Source organism: Eutrigla gurnardus, assembly GCF_963514095.1.
Source record: "Eutrigla gurnardus genome assembly, chromosome: 19".
NCBI classification, from domain to species: Eukaryota; Metazoa; Chordata; class Actinopteri; order Perciformes; family Triglidae; genus Eutrigla; species Eutrigla gurnardus.
The window spans coordinates 21,249,327-21,264,186 of NC_139930.1; the positions used below are offsets into that span (position 1 = coordinate 21,249,327).

At 43.8% G+C, this 14,860-nt stretch overlaps 2 protein-coding genes across 2 annotated transcripts in view; both read right to left on the reverse strand.

Moving 5' to 3' along the window:
- The window catches only part of oacyl (O-acyltransferase like), a gene marked incomplete at its 5' end in the record, with an annotated part of 5,511 nt that extends 1,763 nt beyond the window's left edge, over nt 1–3,748 (reverse strand). The window contains 11 exons of the mRNA XM_084034976.1: nt 1–104; nt 203–282; nt 364–529; nt 604–705; nt 782–884; nt 958–1,161; nt 1,232–1,443; nt 1,526–1,661; nt 1,745–1,823; nt 1,912–2,045; nt 3,598–3,748. The exon at nt 1–104 is cut by the window's left edge and continues 7 nt beyond it. Of these exons, the coding sequence (XP_083891102.1) occupies nt 1–104; nt 203–282; nt 364–529; nt 604–705; nt 782–884; nt 958–1,161; nt 1,232–1,443; nt 1,526–1,661; nt 1,745–1,823; nt 1,912–2,045; nt 3,598–3,748 (1,471 nt within the window). The remainder of the gene's footprint in view (nt 105–202; nt 283–363; nt 530–603; nt 706–781; nt 885–957; nt 1,162–1,231; nt 1,444–1,525; nt 1,662–1,744; nt 1,824–1,911; nt 2,046–3,597) is intronic.
- A 1,010-nt stretch (nt 3,749–4,758) lies between these two features.
- znf532 (zinc finger protein 532) lies at nt 4,759–14,860 on the reverse strand. The gene is made up of 9 exons (XM_084034566.1): nt 14,476–14,860; nt 9,796–12,133; nt 9,413–9,594; nt 8,570–8,746; nt 7,707–7,869; nt 7,230–7,535; nt 6,950–7,062; nt 6,219–6,357; nt 4,759–6,120 (listed from the first exon to the last, which is right to left on the reverse strand). Exons 2-9 carry the CDS (start codon nt 12,103–12,105, stop codon nt 5,638–5,640), a joined length of 3,873 nt encoding a protein of 1,290 aa, XP_083890692.1. The 5' UTR covers nt 12,106–12,133; nt 14,476–14,860; the 3' UTR covers nt 4,759–5,637.

Sequence of the window (14,860 nt, forward strand, 5' to 3'; positions counted from 1 at the left end):
ACGGCTGGAAGACGGGCAGCCTCAGGAGCGCCGTCACGACGACGCCGGCCGCGGTGCTCATCAACAGGAGGCCTCCGGCGACAAACACGAACAAACCTCTGTTTCTGTTAAACCAACAGAACAGAAAGAGTCGTCATGGCGATCGATCCGTGGCTGCCATTCCAAGATGCAATTAGTCCGAGGTAGAAACGGAAGCACATACAGTCTGTAAAAATAGATCAACAGAGGAGTGGTGGCGTAGCACTGGAAGTCCAGAGACAGGTACCAGGTCCAGGGGATACACTGAGGAGCAGATGGAGACGTCAGTGTTGGAAGTCGGGGAACTAGAATCGGCGCTGCTGAACGTATTGTTTAAAAACCTACTATCTCGTGGACCGGGAGGAGATTGCTAATCAACAGCAGGTTAGCCCACCAGTACGTCTTACAGTCCATCAGACTGTCTATAAACGGGAACCAGTAGGGTCCCCAGTGGATCAGCGAGATCAGGCCAATGGTGAGACACATGATGAACAGATGCAGCGGTTGAATCCTGCAGCAAACGGAAGACAAAGAGAGTTCACGTGTGCGTCGCATGGTTTTAGATAATAAATATATGATCGTAACCTTTTAATCCTCCTGAAGAGGTAGTTGGCCACCACACCGGGGCTCAGTTTGTCTTCGGCCCGGTCGATGGAGCCCAGCAGAGACCTCGCACTCAGCAGACCCCTGCAACACGAAAAGCTGCTGGATCCGCAACTTAACCATCACAATATTTTCTCATTTCTATGCATTTCAATCTCACCCCAGCAGTAAAAAGGTGTCCACAGCCAGAAAAACAGGCCCGCTGATGGTGAGCACGTGCAGCGGGTTGCTCTCAGCTGTCTTCTTCCAGTCTTTGTAGTTATCTGCAACAGAGACGATAACGTATCAAAGATCACACACAAGCAGCTAAACGAGCGTGGCCGAGTCGCGTCGTACCCAGGTTGTTTATCACGGGGAACTGTGCAGAGTGTCCACACATGATCCACAGCAGGCTGAGGACCCGGATGCCGTTCAGGGAGGAGTAGCCTCCTCCTTGGATGGATGAGGAGGTGCTGAGGACGCCCCGGCTGGTGGTCTGGAGGGAGAACACCCGAAGGCACCGGTACACGCAGCTGCGAGCAAAACCATGCCTGGTGCTGTCTGCCAAATGTAATATATCGATATTTACTCATCACCTGCCTCCGAGAACATGTCCTCACTATAAACACACGATACGTACTGTTGCTGTTGTCCTCTGAGGTGCTGCTGCTGTTGCCAACGCTGGAGGAGTCGTTGGTCTTCAGGGTCCCGTAAAGGTCGAGGCCCTCGTTAAGACAGGAAGTCTCCACCGAGGGACTGACCTCCCTGCTCCGCTGCCATCGTATGATCGCTGTAAACAAGGTGGCGGCGAGAGGAAGCGCCACCATGACGCAGCACACGAACCTGCAGGAGGAACATCACGAAATGTAAAGAGACACTTCACATGTCATGCATATAAGAGGGGAGGAATCGATCGTGCACTGACAGACAGGTGACGTCTGATGCATCAGGGTCAATGGTGTTGAACAGACAGTGGGTCATGATCATCTCCTGAGTGGACTGGTTGACCAGGATGAGAGGCAAAGGAGGGACGAGGGACGTCTTTCCAAACTGGAGTCTCCCTGTGGAAAACAAAAAGGTGAAACAAATCACAAATATTGCACTGACCGGATGATTTTTCCCAGGATTTTTCAAAATCAGTCACCGTGCACCACCAGCGTTTCCACGTCGTCTTCTCCACAGGAGTCAGGAACGCAAATACCCACAAAGTATTGGACTGTCTCCTACGGCGGCACAGAAAAAACACTTTTAAGTCCAAGCCGACTGTCAGGGAGACATTTTAGTTCGTATAATCCCGTTGTTTGTTGTTACCTGCCTGAGGAACACCTGGCAGTACCGTCCCGAGAAGGTGGGGCCTCGTGCAGAGCGACACTGCTGCAGCAGGCCGGGCTGGTTGGCGTTGCCTCCCTCCACGTTGCTTCCCATCTTTCCAAATGCATCGTACACTGAACAAAAGCACACAGATACAACTTAGTGCAAAAAAAACCCCAAACAAAACCACTACCACAGTCCTCTTGGATAAAATGAGGGACTGACTTCATAAAATAAAAGGTGTAGATAACTTTTTACATTTTAAAACAAATATCTGTACTTTCTAACTTTTCACAAAACAGGCTCATTACTTTTGTTTTAATGCATTTGAGGGGAAATATCAATATTTTGTTTCATATTAAAACAAGATTCAGTTCGCTTTGCAAAAAAGAGGCATTAGAAATATCCTTCACAGGGATAGTTTCTTTTTTTTTTTTACATCTTTTTACTTTATACTGTAAGTATATTTTTGTATTTTCTTCACTCGAGTAAAGAAGTTGAATCAGTACTCCTTTATGGATTTATCCTGTCATTTTAATAAAAAACATCACAACAGACACGTTATTCGTTGTCTTCCTCGTCTTTTTTTTAATTAATCGAGTTTTCTTAAAGGGGTGAAACAGCGCCCCCCGGGCCGTAACGGCCAAATGTGGCATTGCACCCTGACAGGTGGTGACGCCGGGGCCGACAGGTGAAGTTGTTTTCTCTCATAAACTGAGGATCAAACAGTCAGAAACGGTTCCTGCGGCGCCGACGTCAGACTGCGGACGTACGAATTTCTGGAAAAATCAAGTCAACAGTCAAAGTTTAAAAGCAGCTGGTTTGACGGCGTCGCGACCTAGCTGCGATTTTGTTAGGCTAGTTGATTAGCAGCTAGTTGATTAGCAGCTAGTTGATTAGCAGCTAGCTCGGTAAGCAAACAAAACAAACAAACAAACCTAAAATCGTCATCTGAGCAACAAGACTGAAGGATTCAACGGTGAGTCAGATCACACCCTCTCTGCACTCTTGTAGTTTATACATGTAATTTCCAATGATATATGTATATTATATATGCATACAATATTAATATCCAATTTATTCAATTTATTTTATTATTTATTAATTTTTGTTTTAAATTATGCTGAATGACAATAATAATATATACTTATATTTTTAAGAATCTGTATATCATCTTTCGGACACAAAATGCAGCCAAATTAGTACACTAAATAAAATAAATATTTAAAACGATAATAAAATGTTTTAAAAGGAGGATGAATGTGAGATAAGCAGTAGCAGACATCATCACCATTGTAATAACAATAATTCTAATCCTTTGAATATACTTTTTTATCATTAATTTGCATTATTTGTAGGCCACAGGTACACATAGATACACCTGTGTAAGTCATGTATTTGATACATGCATTGATGTGAACACATACAGATTTGTAGTACAGTGTATAGGCAATCATTTCTTGGGGGATTCTAAGGAAACGCATTAAAACATTTGTTTCCTTTTGTCCATTTGTTGCATTGCACCAAAAAATCTCACACCTGTTTTAATAGCAGCTCTCCTGATGGCCTCTTATAACTTGATCCTGACCTCCACTGCCCACCAGACTCCATTAAATGCATAGGTGACTCTAAAACTCAACACGCAGCCAAAGACAAAAATGCATCGTAAAGCTCGGCGACACTCACTCAGAACGGCGTATTTCTGCGGCCTGTCCCGGCTAATTTCCCCGAGGAAAGTGTCCGTGTCCTCGGCACATCTCTGAGACGCGGTCTGCGTGGTTTCCAGCGCCGCACAGCAACCCGCCAGCAGAAGGAACGCCATCCAACCCGGGGCCATCTTTTAGGACTGAGTGCACCGTGTTTGGAGCGGAGATGGTGTTTAAATAAACACAGGAGGGGACACATCATCACCGAGAAGGTAGCGTGAAATTAGTCTGGTAAAACCCCCCACCTGGTTTTCTGTATCAGGTGCGAACAGGATTTGGTTACATGAGGATGAAAGGCGATTATGGTCACCACGCAGGATCAGTGGTGACAAGTTCATACAGTGGTGATAAGTTCATACAGGGATAATGATGGGGGGGCACTACTGCTGGATTTATCTAGTTTTATTATGCGAGGGGAGAAAAATCTGTCATTTCTCTTTTGCTTGTTTTTTACTGAAACCACTTTGGGTCTCAAGCTAAAACAGTACAATAATGCCCACTAGAGGGCGAGCTTTTCCTAAAGAAAAAACAAAAAACCAACCACTTCACCAGAAAACAGCGAGAGAAATCATTCATACACATCCAATATGATGATGTGCTCATGCTAAAGAGAGAGGACTCTACTACAAACTACTTAAGTTTTAATGCATTTGAGGTGAATTATCCATTTTTTTTGTATTAATATGACGCCAGATTCAGTTAGCCAGTAGAAATGTCCTTCATACGTATACTTTTTACATTATACTTTGAGTACAATTGAGATCCTGGACCTTTTCACTTCTACTTGAGTAAAGAAGTTGAAGTATTTGTACTTCTTTACTCAAGTAGTGAGAGACGTCTCTGCACACCGAGCAGCATTATAATTAATTTGGTGACCTGATGAATGGTTGTTAAAATCTGCGTTTGTGCCCACTAGGGGGTTTCAAAGTCTGACATGAAACCTACTTTCTGTTTCAAATTAGTTTCAAATGTGACTTTCTTTGTTTTGAGTGAAAGGTTTCTAGGATTTGGGTAAAGTTGGATATCACACATAATAAGAGTCAAACAGCATTTAGAGCCTTTTGTTATCTAGAAGCGGGAATGATCACTAGAAGGTTTGTGAAACATTTCCATAGAGAGGAGCTGATGCGTCGTCGTCAGGTCTCACCTTTGGCAGGTTTCATTGTTTATTGGCATAAAGAAGAGCTTTGCACACAAGCGTCAGTTATGTCTAAAAATAGCAGCAGCAGCAGCAGCGAGATACATTCTAATCAACAAACAGTTCACATACAGTTTACAAAGCCAAGGTAATGTCTCATTGTCAGAGTAGAAAACTACCAACGGTCTAAAGGGAAAGGCTTCGAAAACAAAAAGATACCTTTGATTATTCATTTAGCTGTCTGTCAAAGTTGTTCTTCAGTTAAGAGGTTTTTTTCTATCTTATCAATATACATTATGATTTCACATGAATATTGAAGTATAATATATATATACTTTTAAAGATCATTCAAATTTTGCCCATTTCTCTTGTTGAATTGAGTGATTAATCATCCACCAAACACTTGAATCTAATTTCTGTGTTGTTTGGTAAATAATGGTAATAATTTGGTAATAATGGTAATAAGTCTGTTATGTTTATCGTCATGTAATTTAAATCGCATGTATAGAATTTCTTTTCTGTTTTTTGTAGGAGTTGAGGGCTTCGAGAGAAATATGCTAGTTGGATTAAAAAAACAAAAAACAACGACCCTGAAATGTAAAGAATGTTTGACGCCAATCCTCCCTGCCAATACTTGTTCTTCCAGACATTTAAGGTACATAAGCAGCATTGAACATTCTGAATGTATGAATGTTAATCTCATCACAACATTATTATATAGTGAGAACCATGGAAATCGTTTAAAATAATTAAAAAAAAGCTTTTCTATCAAAACAAATCTATTCAAAGCCTGTAGAAACATCTCTGCATGTACAAAAAGACGGATAAAGTGACGTATATATTACATATTTATGTGTGGACATATATAGTATAGATATTGAGTCACTTCTCGGCCGCGCTGAGTCTCTTGGACTTGATGAACGCCATCCCGTGTGTCCTCATGTGAGTGTTGAGGTTTCCCTCCGTCTCAAACTTCCTCTCGCACACTTTGCATTTGGTGTTCGGCGTCCCGTCCGTGACGTCCAGCTGGTTCTCCCTCTGACTCTCGTCGTCGTCGTCTTCCTTGCCCCGTCGGCCGAGACCCTGCGGCTCCTTCAGCCGGTGGACGATGAAGAGGTGGCGCGCCAGCGAGCGCCGCGAGGTGTAGCACAGGCCGCACTCGCGACACTGGTGGGACGAGCCGTCGCACTTGTGCTGGGGGAGGTGCTCGCGGAACGCCGCCGCGTCCTCGGTGGCGAGGCCGCACACGGCACACTTGTGGACTTTGAGGATCGTCACCTTGAGCCTCTTCAACGGCTGAGAGTCCCTGGAGGTTAACCCGGGAGACCCCTCATCCTCCTCTGGCTTCCTTTTGGGGCTAAGGGTCTGTGGAGAAGATTAAAATGATGAGTTAGGAAGCGTTAAAATTCACTTGTAAGGCGTAAAGATGAGCTTCCTTTCGTATAACTAGTGTGCCACGGTACCGTTTCCTTGCCAGGTGAAGCCTCCGTGTTGTCAGGGTGACCCGTCTTCCCTTCGGGGTCTTTGTCTCCGTGCACCAAACCGATGTGCTGATCCAGCAGCACTCTCTTCGTGAACGGCGGACTGAGAGCGGGACAGTGCCTGTCCAAGTGATTAAAAACAACCGTTATAAGCCCATGTGGTGTTATTAACGTGCATGCAATTAGCTTGTATTATTATTGTTATTATCTCTGCAGTGAGTGATTGACTGTGCACCTCCGTGTCTGTCCAGGGCCTATCTTACATTCTGCTGCAGCAAACATGGTGTCCAGTCATGTTCTGGCTGCTCAAATCACCTTTTATTGCCAGTTTTATTGACAGCTTATAACTCCTAACACACTAATCTTAACCGTACTGCAGAGGCAGCTAGTGATTATCTACCCGAGTGCTTCGCCGAACCCCAGCCGCTACTCTGCAGCCGTATGAAACGGTGGGGGGGGAACCACAGACTGTATGTTATTGTTTCGGACAGCGAGTTTTGATAATAGCTAACAGAACTGCATTTCCAGAAGCAGCTCTGCAGACATGGTTATTACATTTTATTGAGCAGCAACATCATGATTACCTGGGTTTTGATGGAGAACATTTTTTTTTTAATGAGAGTGTATCAGCTGTAAGTAAAACACAATACATCAAATTACAAATGGGTTGGGTTTGGAGGACTGGAGAGGAAAAGCACAGTGTGTTTACTCACGGACAGGCGTAGAGCTTCCTCAGCCCCTTGTGTTTGAGGCGGTTGTGTCGGCAGAGACTGTGTGGAGAGCTGAAGGATTTGTCGCACTGCCGACATGGATGTTTCTTCAGTATCTGCAGTGGAAGGAGAACGCAGCAAACCTTTTTAAGATACTGGCAGTAGTGGGTCACTGGGACACTGTCAGTGCTTATAGAATATGATCTTATATATATATATATATATATATATATATATATATATATATATATTACATACACAGACAGTTAATACAATCATTCACCTTGCCGTGTTCACGCCTCACGTGAGCCACGAAGACCTCCCGGGAACTGAAGAGACCGCTACAGTCTCCACATGTGTATCCAGGGCCGACGGGGTTCTTGAGGTCCACGTTTGTTTTCTTGAGAGGTGAAGGTGAAGGCTTCGTTTCTCCTTTGTCTTGACCTTTGATCTTTCCTCCATCTTTGTTGTTGTTATTATTATGACTTGGGCTGTTGGTGCTATTAGAGTTCGTGGGCTTGGTGCTGAGGGGGAGATTGATGCCCAAGTTTGGTGGACCCTCGATGGTCTTCAGGGTGCCGTGGATGGCCTGGAGGGAATAAATCTGCGATGTGAAACATTTCTAGAATAAAAGGATAAATAGTACTCATAACTTAATAAAGAGAGTCGTCCGTGAGGTTTGATTTCAGAGTTGATTAGACATTTTAAAAACAGTTGTTTTTGTCAACCATCCTTTAAAATGGCTGCGTTTCACGCCCACCTTGATGTGGTCCAGCATGAGCTGCTTCTGGGCGTAGTGCACGGAGCAGTCGGGGCATTTGAAGACGCAAACTTTCTGATTGGCGATGTGCTGGTCGAAGTGTGCGTAGAGCAGCGACTGCAAAGTGAACACGGTGTCACACATGGAACACTTATAGATCAGCCTGAAAGACATGACAAAAATGTAAGTTAACTGCACAATGTACGGATATTATTCAAAGAATTCAAAGAAAATGCAAAATGTTGTCGATATTATTTTTGCACTTTGTGCGTGTATCTCCTTTTAGAGAGATTTAGTTTGTGATGAGATTAAATAATCAAACAGGCTGATGGGTTTGTATTTTAAATATTGTTTCACGTCAGATGTTAATTTAGCTTTAATCTTGGGGGGGCCAAACCCAAACAAAGGTACGAGAACACCTGCTCCCGAGCACCTGTATCATCAGTGATGCTGATGATGGGAGGTATGCGATTCAGTGAAAGGTTTCCATGTGGAAAAAAAAACAAACCTAAGTTAAGCCGCCGTGTCTAAAACCCACAAATCCTGCTACTGATGAAGCAGCGAGGATGAGTTTTCCTTGGAAAAGGAATTGGACGTGGGTATTGGGTGCCTGAGTGGAAGGAAGAGAGTGTGGATGTTGACAATTCTTTGAGGGGAAAAAGCTGGTGTATTGTGTGTATACTGCATATTGTTTATTTAAATATTAGACTTAATGTATCATTGAATTATTGTAAGTGTACAAATGTACATTTACAATAACAAATAGAATACATCCTGCTGAATTCTGTCTTTTAGTTAAAAAAAAACAATTTACAATGTTAATTTATGTAAATAATAAGTGTCCCACAGTGTTTTTGACCTACTTGGGTTCCCCTCCCTTCATTCCTGGATGCTGTGTGATCACATGAGAGTGCGTTCCAGGTGCAGACTTGAAGGCCATGGGGCAGAGAGGACATTTATAGAAGACCTCACAGTGAGAACTCTGGATGTGGGCTTTTATAGTCATAACGTCCACGAATATCACACTACAGTGGATGCAGCTGCAGGGAGAAGTCATAAAGAGGCAAAAAGTCAGGTTTAGACAAGATTCTCACAGTGAAAAGTCAGTTTAAGATCGTCTTCTCTTATTTACATGATAAGCAACACTTGCATGCTGGACTTTTCTTGGAAAATACACTTGTATCTTTGCACAGAGCTAGGCTTAGCTGTTATGCTAAGCTAAGCTAATTACCTGCTGATGGTGGTATATCGATTGTATCATGTAAAGCAAAAACACCAAAAAAAACAGAATAGCTGTGAAAATATAATTTCCAGACAGAAATGCAAATATTCCATAACCATACATTTTAACTTTTAGACAAGCTGTAATTTCATAACATTTTATTCGACCACACTGATAATGGAATCATATTTGGTCAGAGACTGATGTTTCTGTTTAAATGGCTTGTATCTTGGGTGACACCCCCTCCCCACATGCGTTTAATTGTGAATTATACCACTTTCAGTTTTATTAGATTGTCATGCTGTGCATAATGTAGCCTAATAATTAGTGTAATTAGAAATTACATAGTAAGTGGTCCTTTTGAAAGCCTTGGCCTTAACAAGAAATACTGGGAAAAACGATGAGGCAAAAACTGCCTCTCAGCACAAGAGAAGACTGAATGCAAATATATAATGTTATGATTTTGGTTAAGGTATATACTGACCGGTAGCCGGCTCTACGGGTGTAATGCAGGCAGTTCTTGGTGACGTGTGATTGGAAGTGGACAGAGCGGCAGCTGGCGCCACACTCGGGGCAGATGTAAGGAGACTTGTGCTGGTGGATTCGCTGGTGCGACAGAAAACTGCAATGATTTGGCAGAAGCATTTGGCAGATGGTGCATGTTTTCTAAAAAGAGGAGATAGAGAAAGCCATCAATTGCATTTTATCGTGGTGCTGGAATGATTGCACAAGAATATTCCAGGGTTAGCTTTGGGTAACGTATAACACTTTTTCATGTTTCACACAAATTCAAGCTGCAGAAGCGCTCCGACCACTAAATGAAATTGAACTATATCATGAAGCTGTTCATGCATTACATACACACACCTGCCCACTGGACTCCTGCGCCTGTTGGTAGTGCATAGCTAGCAAGCTGTCATCCTGGAACATTTTGTTACACTCCAAGCACTTTAGACTGTGCCTGCAGTGCTTTGAAGCATCATCCTCCAAGGGCATGGCTGCCACAAGAGGAGCACTGCATGGAGCTGAAATCACGGTGCTTTGGGATCCTCCACCGGCAACTCTCCCGCGGATTTGACTAGAAGTTGCTTGTGCTTGGGAGGTGGAGGTGGTGCCAGTGATGTTGGGTGGGCCTGACGAGGGTGGTGATGTGGTTATCATCTGATCTGCAGGGATGGGCTTCAGGATTAGATGTGAGCACTGCATGACAAACCCTTTGTCCTTGTGGCCCCTGGCATGGGACAAGAGGCTGCATTTGTTGTAGAACAGCAGACTTTTGGCACAGTGGTTGCAGGTGACCTCGATCCGCACACTGCGACGTTCGTAGTGATGTGTCAGGCTCTTCTCGAGAGCAAAAGAATCGCCACACTCCAGGCACTTGTAGCCTCGCGAGGGTAGAGATATACAAGCCGAGGTTGGCGGGGAGAGGTTTGGGACGTACACAGGGACAGGGTTTATGCTACTCAGGACTTTATTGAAGGCTTCCACTACAGAGCTTTGAGAGCTATTGAACACTTGTATCCTAGAGACTTTCTTTGAGGCCCGGCCAGAGAGAATTCTATGCTGTTTGACTTGCTGTGGTTGTTTGGAGGCGGACAGAGCCTGCTTGAGTTCACAGACACTCTGAGGCAGAAGATTGAGATGAAGTGTGTTTGGCAGAAGTTTGGCTTTAGCCAGACTGGAGGCAGGTACCATGACAGTCTGTCGCTTGAGGGCATTAGCTGCTTTCAAGATGGCACTGCTAGCACTTTGCACCGACGCAGCGGGGATGACTGTTGCTTTAACTGTGGTGTTATTGGCTAGCTTCAGGTTGATGAATTGGGAACCAGCTGTCTTGACTGCTGAGAGAGGCAGGAAAGCTGTCGCCACTGGTTTAATCTTCATTTGCTTGGTTATTTCAATTGAAGGGCCTCTGCTTGTGGCTAACACCGTGGTTGGATGAGAAGGCCTTGTAGGAGATGAGAACATTGCACTGCTGGTTGCCATGACAGAAAAGCTATCTTCTCCTTTTTTCAGAACTTCAGGATCAAACTCTGGATCGACTCTAGTGACCATACGCTTGATCTGCCCGGATGACGTCTTGATTGTTTTGATCCTAACTTTTGGGATGACTGGGGTGGCGTCTGTGCTTGAGGCAGGGGAACCTTTGCTACTACCCTCACTGATGATACTGGAGGGGCTGTCTGGTTGACTTGTCAGCAGCCGCTTTGCAAACTCTAGGGCCGACTCCTGCTCATGTGGCTTCTCCAGAGCTCTGTGATTTTTATCGGCTTGGGTTGAATCTCTCTGTGTTGTCGGAGAATCCAGAACACCCGAGTCTGTAGCAGTAGCCTTTTTGGCACTGAGGGCTGCTATGGCTGCTATACAGGATGAGAGTTTTGAAAAGGACTTGGTCTTGACTTGTGACGTACTGGACACATTAACAAGCCCTGTTGGCTCCCCAGCCTCCTTGCACTCCTGATCTTGAGACTTGAGGACAGTTTCTTTTAGTTTCCCCTCAGGTAGGCTTGATTGAGGGGGCTCATTAGGCTTGGAACCTGCCAGAGTTTCATTGGAGTTTTTGTTTTGGTAAGGTTTTTGGTTTCTGTTTGTTCTGGGATTGGAGGCATCGTCCACTGATACATTGGGGTTCTGGTCCTCTGTCTTAGTAGTGGATCTAAAGAATGACTGACCTCCCTGCTTGTCCGTGGGGTCATCAACCTCAATTTTACCATCATCATCAAACTCCTCAGCACTTGAGATTGGGCTGAACTGATTGAAGGCATGTGATTGGTTGTTAACAGGCTGCCCTCCCTCCTTGGGAGCTTTCCATCCATTCTTAGTGTAATGAGCATCTGGTTGTATTGCGGCCAAGAAGCCATTGTGAAGTCCATTGTCAATGTCAGCAGAAGGGGTGTGGGGATGGCAGTGTCCATCCTTCTCTAATGTGGCTCCAGCATGCTCACTAGTGTCCGTATTTCGAATATTCTTGACAATGACGCTAACGCCAACGTCGTGTCCTGTCGAGGGGTTGTGGGACTCGTCTTCATTGGTAGTCGCCTCACCACCGGATTGCTTGAGCTGTCCTTCATGGTCAACATGGGGGCCAGATTCAATAGAAGCTTCTGGATCCACCATGTCAGGGATGTCAAAGGCCGCCAGCAGGTCACCGAAGTCTGGTGTTTTCATATCTCCCATGGTCTTGCTCCAGTTCTGAGGAGATCACCTGGGGAACACATGAAATGGTAGAATAATGAGTAAGTCATGTTTAACACAGATATTTATTTAGCTGTACCTAATGATATTAAATCTTCAACATGCTGTAAGTTATCACATCTTTCAATTTTCAAGTCTTTCTGTGTATCGTGACAGAAAAACTGGATTTCATATAACCACTTATTCTTGTTGCTGCAATGTTTTAGAAATTGTTTTTCTCAATAAACATCATGGGTGGCTATACTGACTAAATTAATTTTAAATTTGTAATTAGTCCCAAATTTGGCATCATCTTATGGTGATGGGAAATTACCAGGCAATTCATATTGAGGTTATAGAAGTTTCTTAGGTTTAAAAACAATATTTTACACAAGGACAGAGGCTGATGTAATATGATATGCTTTCTGATTGGTGTGATTTCAACATTATACTTCTATTAGGAATTGCCAATTAAGATATTTTAGATCCACCCCTATTGACGATTATACACGCAATGACGGGGAAAAGACCGGAATTTAATAGTGGTGAACGTAAAGTGATGACATTTATCTTTGAAAATGTCAAATTGCAGACGATCACACTACTTACTTATTTCATGAAACTGGTCTCTATTATTAGTTGGAATAGTGCTAACTTCTGTTGACAGAAATTCATCATACCGAATTTCCAGCTTTGGTGGTCGTTATATTTTTGACTAAGATGAGGTGGGAAACACAGTCCCACTTCTGTGTTATTTCCCCCTTTCCAACCATACTGGGAACCATCTTTTTAAAGTGACAGTTCACCTCAGAATCAAAACCATGTACGATTATTCTTACCTGTAGTGCTATTTATTGACCTAGATGGGTTTTGGTGCGAGTTGCCATGTTTTGGAGGTATTGGCCCGTAGAAATGTCTGCCTTCTCCTAAACATAAAGGGACTATATGGCACAAAAAATAAATTTGAACAACTCAACAGCAATGTCTTATTTCCAGAACTCATGGTTACTTGATATAAGTCCTTATTGTGAGCTGCAGAGTTTGGGGTCAATGAAAGATCTTACTTGACGGCATTTTTAAGGATATTTTTCTTATTTGGGAGGAAGCCATGCTATCCACAATATTAAGTAGTCCAAAAGTGTTCCTATATCGTAAATGACACTATGACTTATCATGAAAAAGTCGGTGCTTTCTTGTGTTTGATATTTAGCGGAGGTTTAGCAATCTATCTCTCCGACTACATCTTCAAACCGCTCTGCATCACGGTGATGCAAAGCTCAGCTGACGTACGATTAATCCTATCCACGCATCAGCTGTACCTTACATCAGGCAACTTCATTGACCGGTTTCAGACAGAAACACTGGGGAACCACTTCCTGGTCCACACGGGGGGCAGATGTGACATTTTCCATGACATTAAAACGCTGAACAATTACCATCTTCATTCACTACGCGTTCAGCATTTGCTATAATTGAGCAAATTAAATGGGGAGAGAAACAAGTACTAATGTGATCCATTTGACTTTTCTTGAATGCCTGCCAATGGAACAAGGCAAGACCGGCACCAGGGAGATCTTCTTTCTCCATATATATTTGGTCTTAGTAATTTATATAGTTGGTAAACTTTTAATTATACACATAATACCTAAACTGAGTGAAATGAGCTGAAATCAAAGTGTAAATATGAACACAATGACTGGGAAGACATGATAAGGTGATCTGGAAAATATGTAAACACGTGTTTATTCATCAAAAACAACCAATGGTCATAGAGCATGCTGCAAATGAACACATGATGGGACTGAAATGCGCTGTGTTTATGTGTTATGGCCATGGAGCTGCTCTGCTCCATCAGTATGTGCATTTAAACCAGTGCTGCTCTTTCATCCGAATGCATGGTCAAACACACACACACACACACACACACGGACACATATCTTGTAGCCTTAAAAAAAAAACTGCAACGATTCTCACTTTAATCCAGATGATGGTTGTAATAGTGAGGTAAATGTCAGACAGAAAATAAATGCTATGGAGGCAGAGAGGGCAGGATGAGAAAGGCAGTGAGCGAGAGGAGAAAAAAATGGCTGCTGAGCCGTGTGAAGCTGCAGCAGAGAGAGAAGGCCTGGTGGGGAAAAAAACAGCTAGTCACAGCCATGAAGGCGAGAAGCAGCCTGACGTAGGAAGCAAATGAAGGTTAAAACACAGATAAATGTGAAAAAGACACAACACAGAACCCCCCACCCCACCCTCGTAGTTTAATACACATGCATCATCACCACTGGAGATCCCGTGTGTGTGCAACTACAGTCACAGTGAAGGGAATGTAAAACAACAATGGTGGAAACATGCAATGAATCAGCCACTCCTCACCCTCTCGCCTTCCGTCCCTCTCCAGCCACTAGCCAAACCTTCCTTCCTTCCTTCCTTCCATCCTGCAACAAACAGTCATAACACTACTGACCCACCAAGGAGAGGGGAAAAAAGGAAAAAAAGCCACCCACCCCACCCTTGCCTGGAGGACAAAAAGACAAAAAAAATGTCCTGCTTCCTCCCAACCATGCAAAGGCCTCAGAACAAGGGGTCAGGTTACATCCAGGCATCTGGTGAGTGGTGGTGGTCCTGAAGGATCCTCCTCAGTCATTCTCTGGACTATTAGCAGCAACACAGACAGATAGATCATGCTCTTGCATGAGTGTGTGTGTGTTTGTGTGTGTGTGTGTGTGTGTGTGAGGCTCCTGGCTGCAGATTCACAAAC

What these genes read in the sequence shown, in the direction of transcription:
- znf532 (XM_084034566.1), bottom strand. Translation starts at nt 12,105, where the DNA reads ATGGGAGATATGAAAACACCAGACTTCGGTGACCTGCTGGCGGCCTTT. An exon ending in ATGAAGGGAGGGGAACCCAA is followed by an intron (nt 7,870 to 8,569) that starts GTAGGTCAAAAA and finishes CATGTCTTTCAG; the next exon opens with GCTGATCTATAAGTGTTCCA. An exon ending in AGGAAGCTCTACGCCTGTCC is followed by an intron (nt 6,358 to 6,949) that starts GTGAGTAAACAC and finishes TCACTTGGACAG; the next exon opens with GCACTGTCCCGCTCTCAGTC.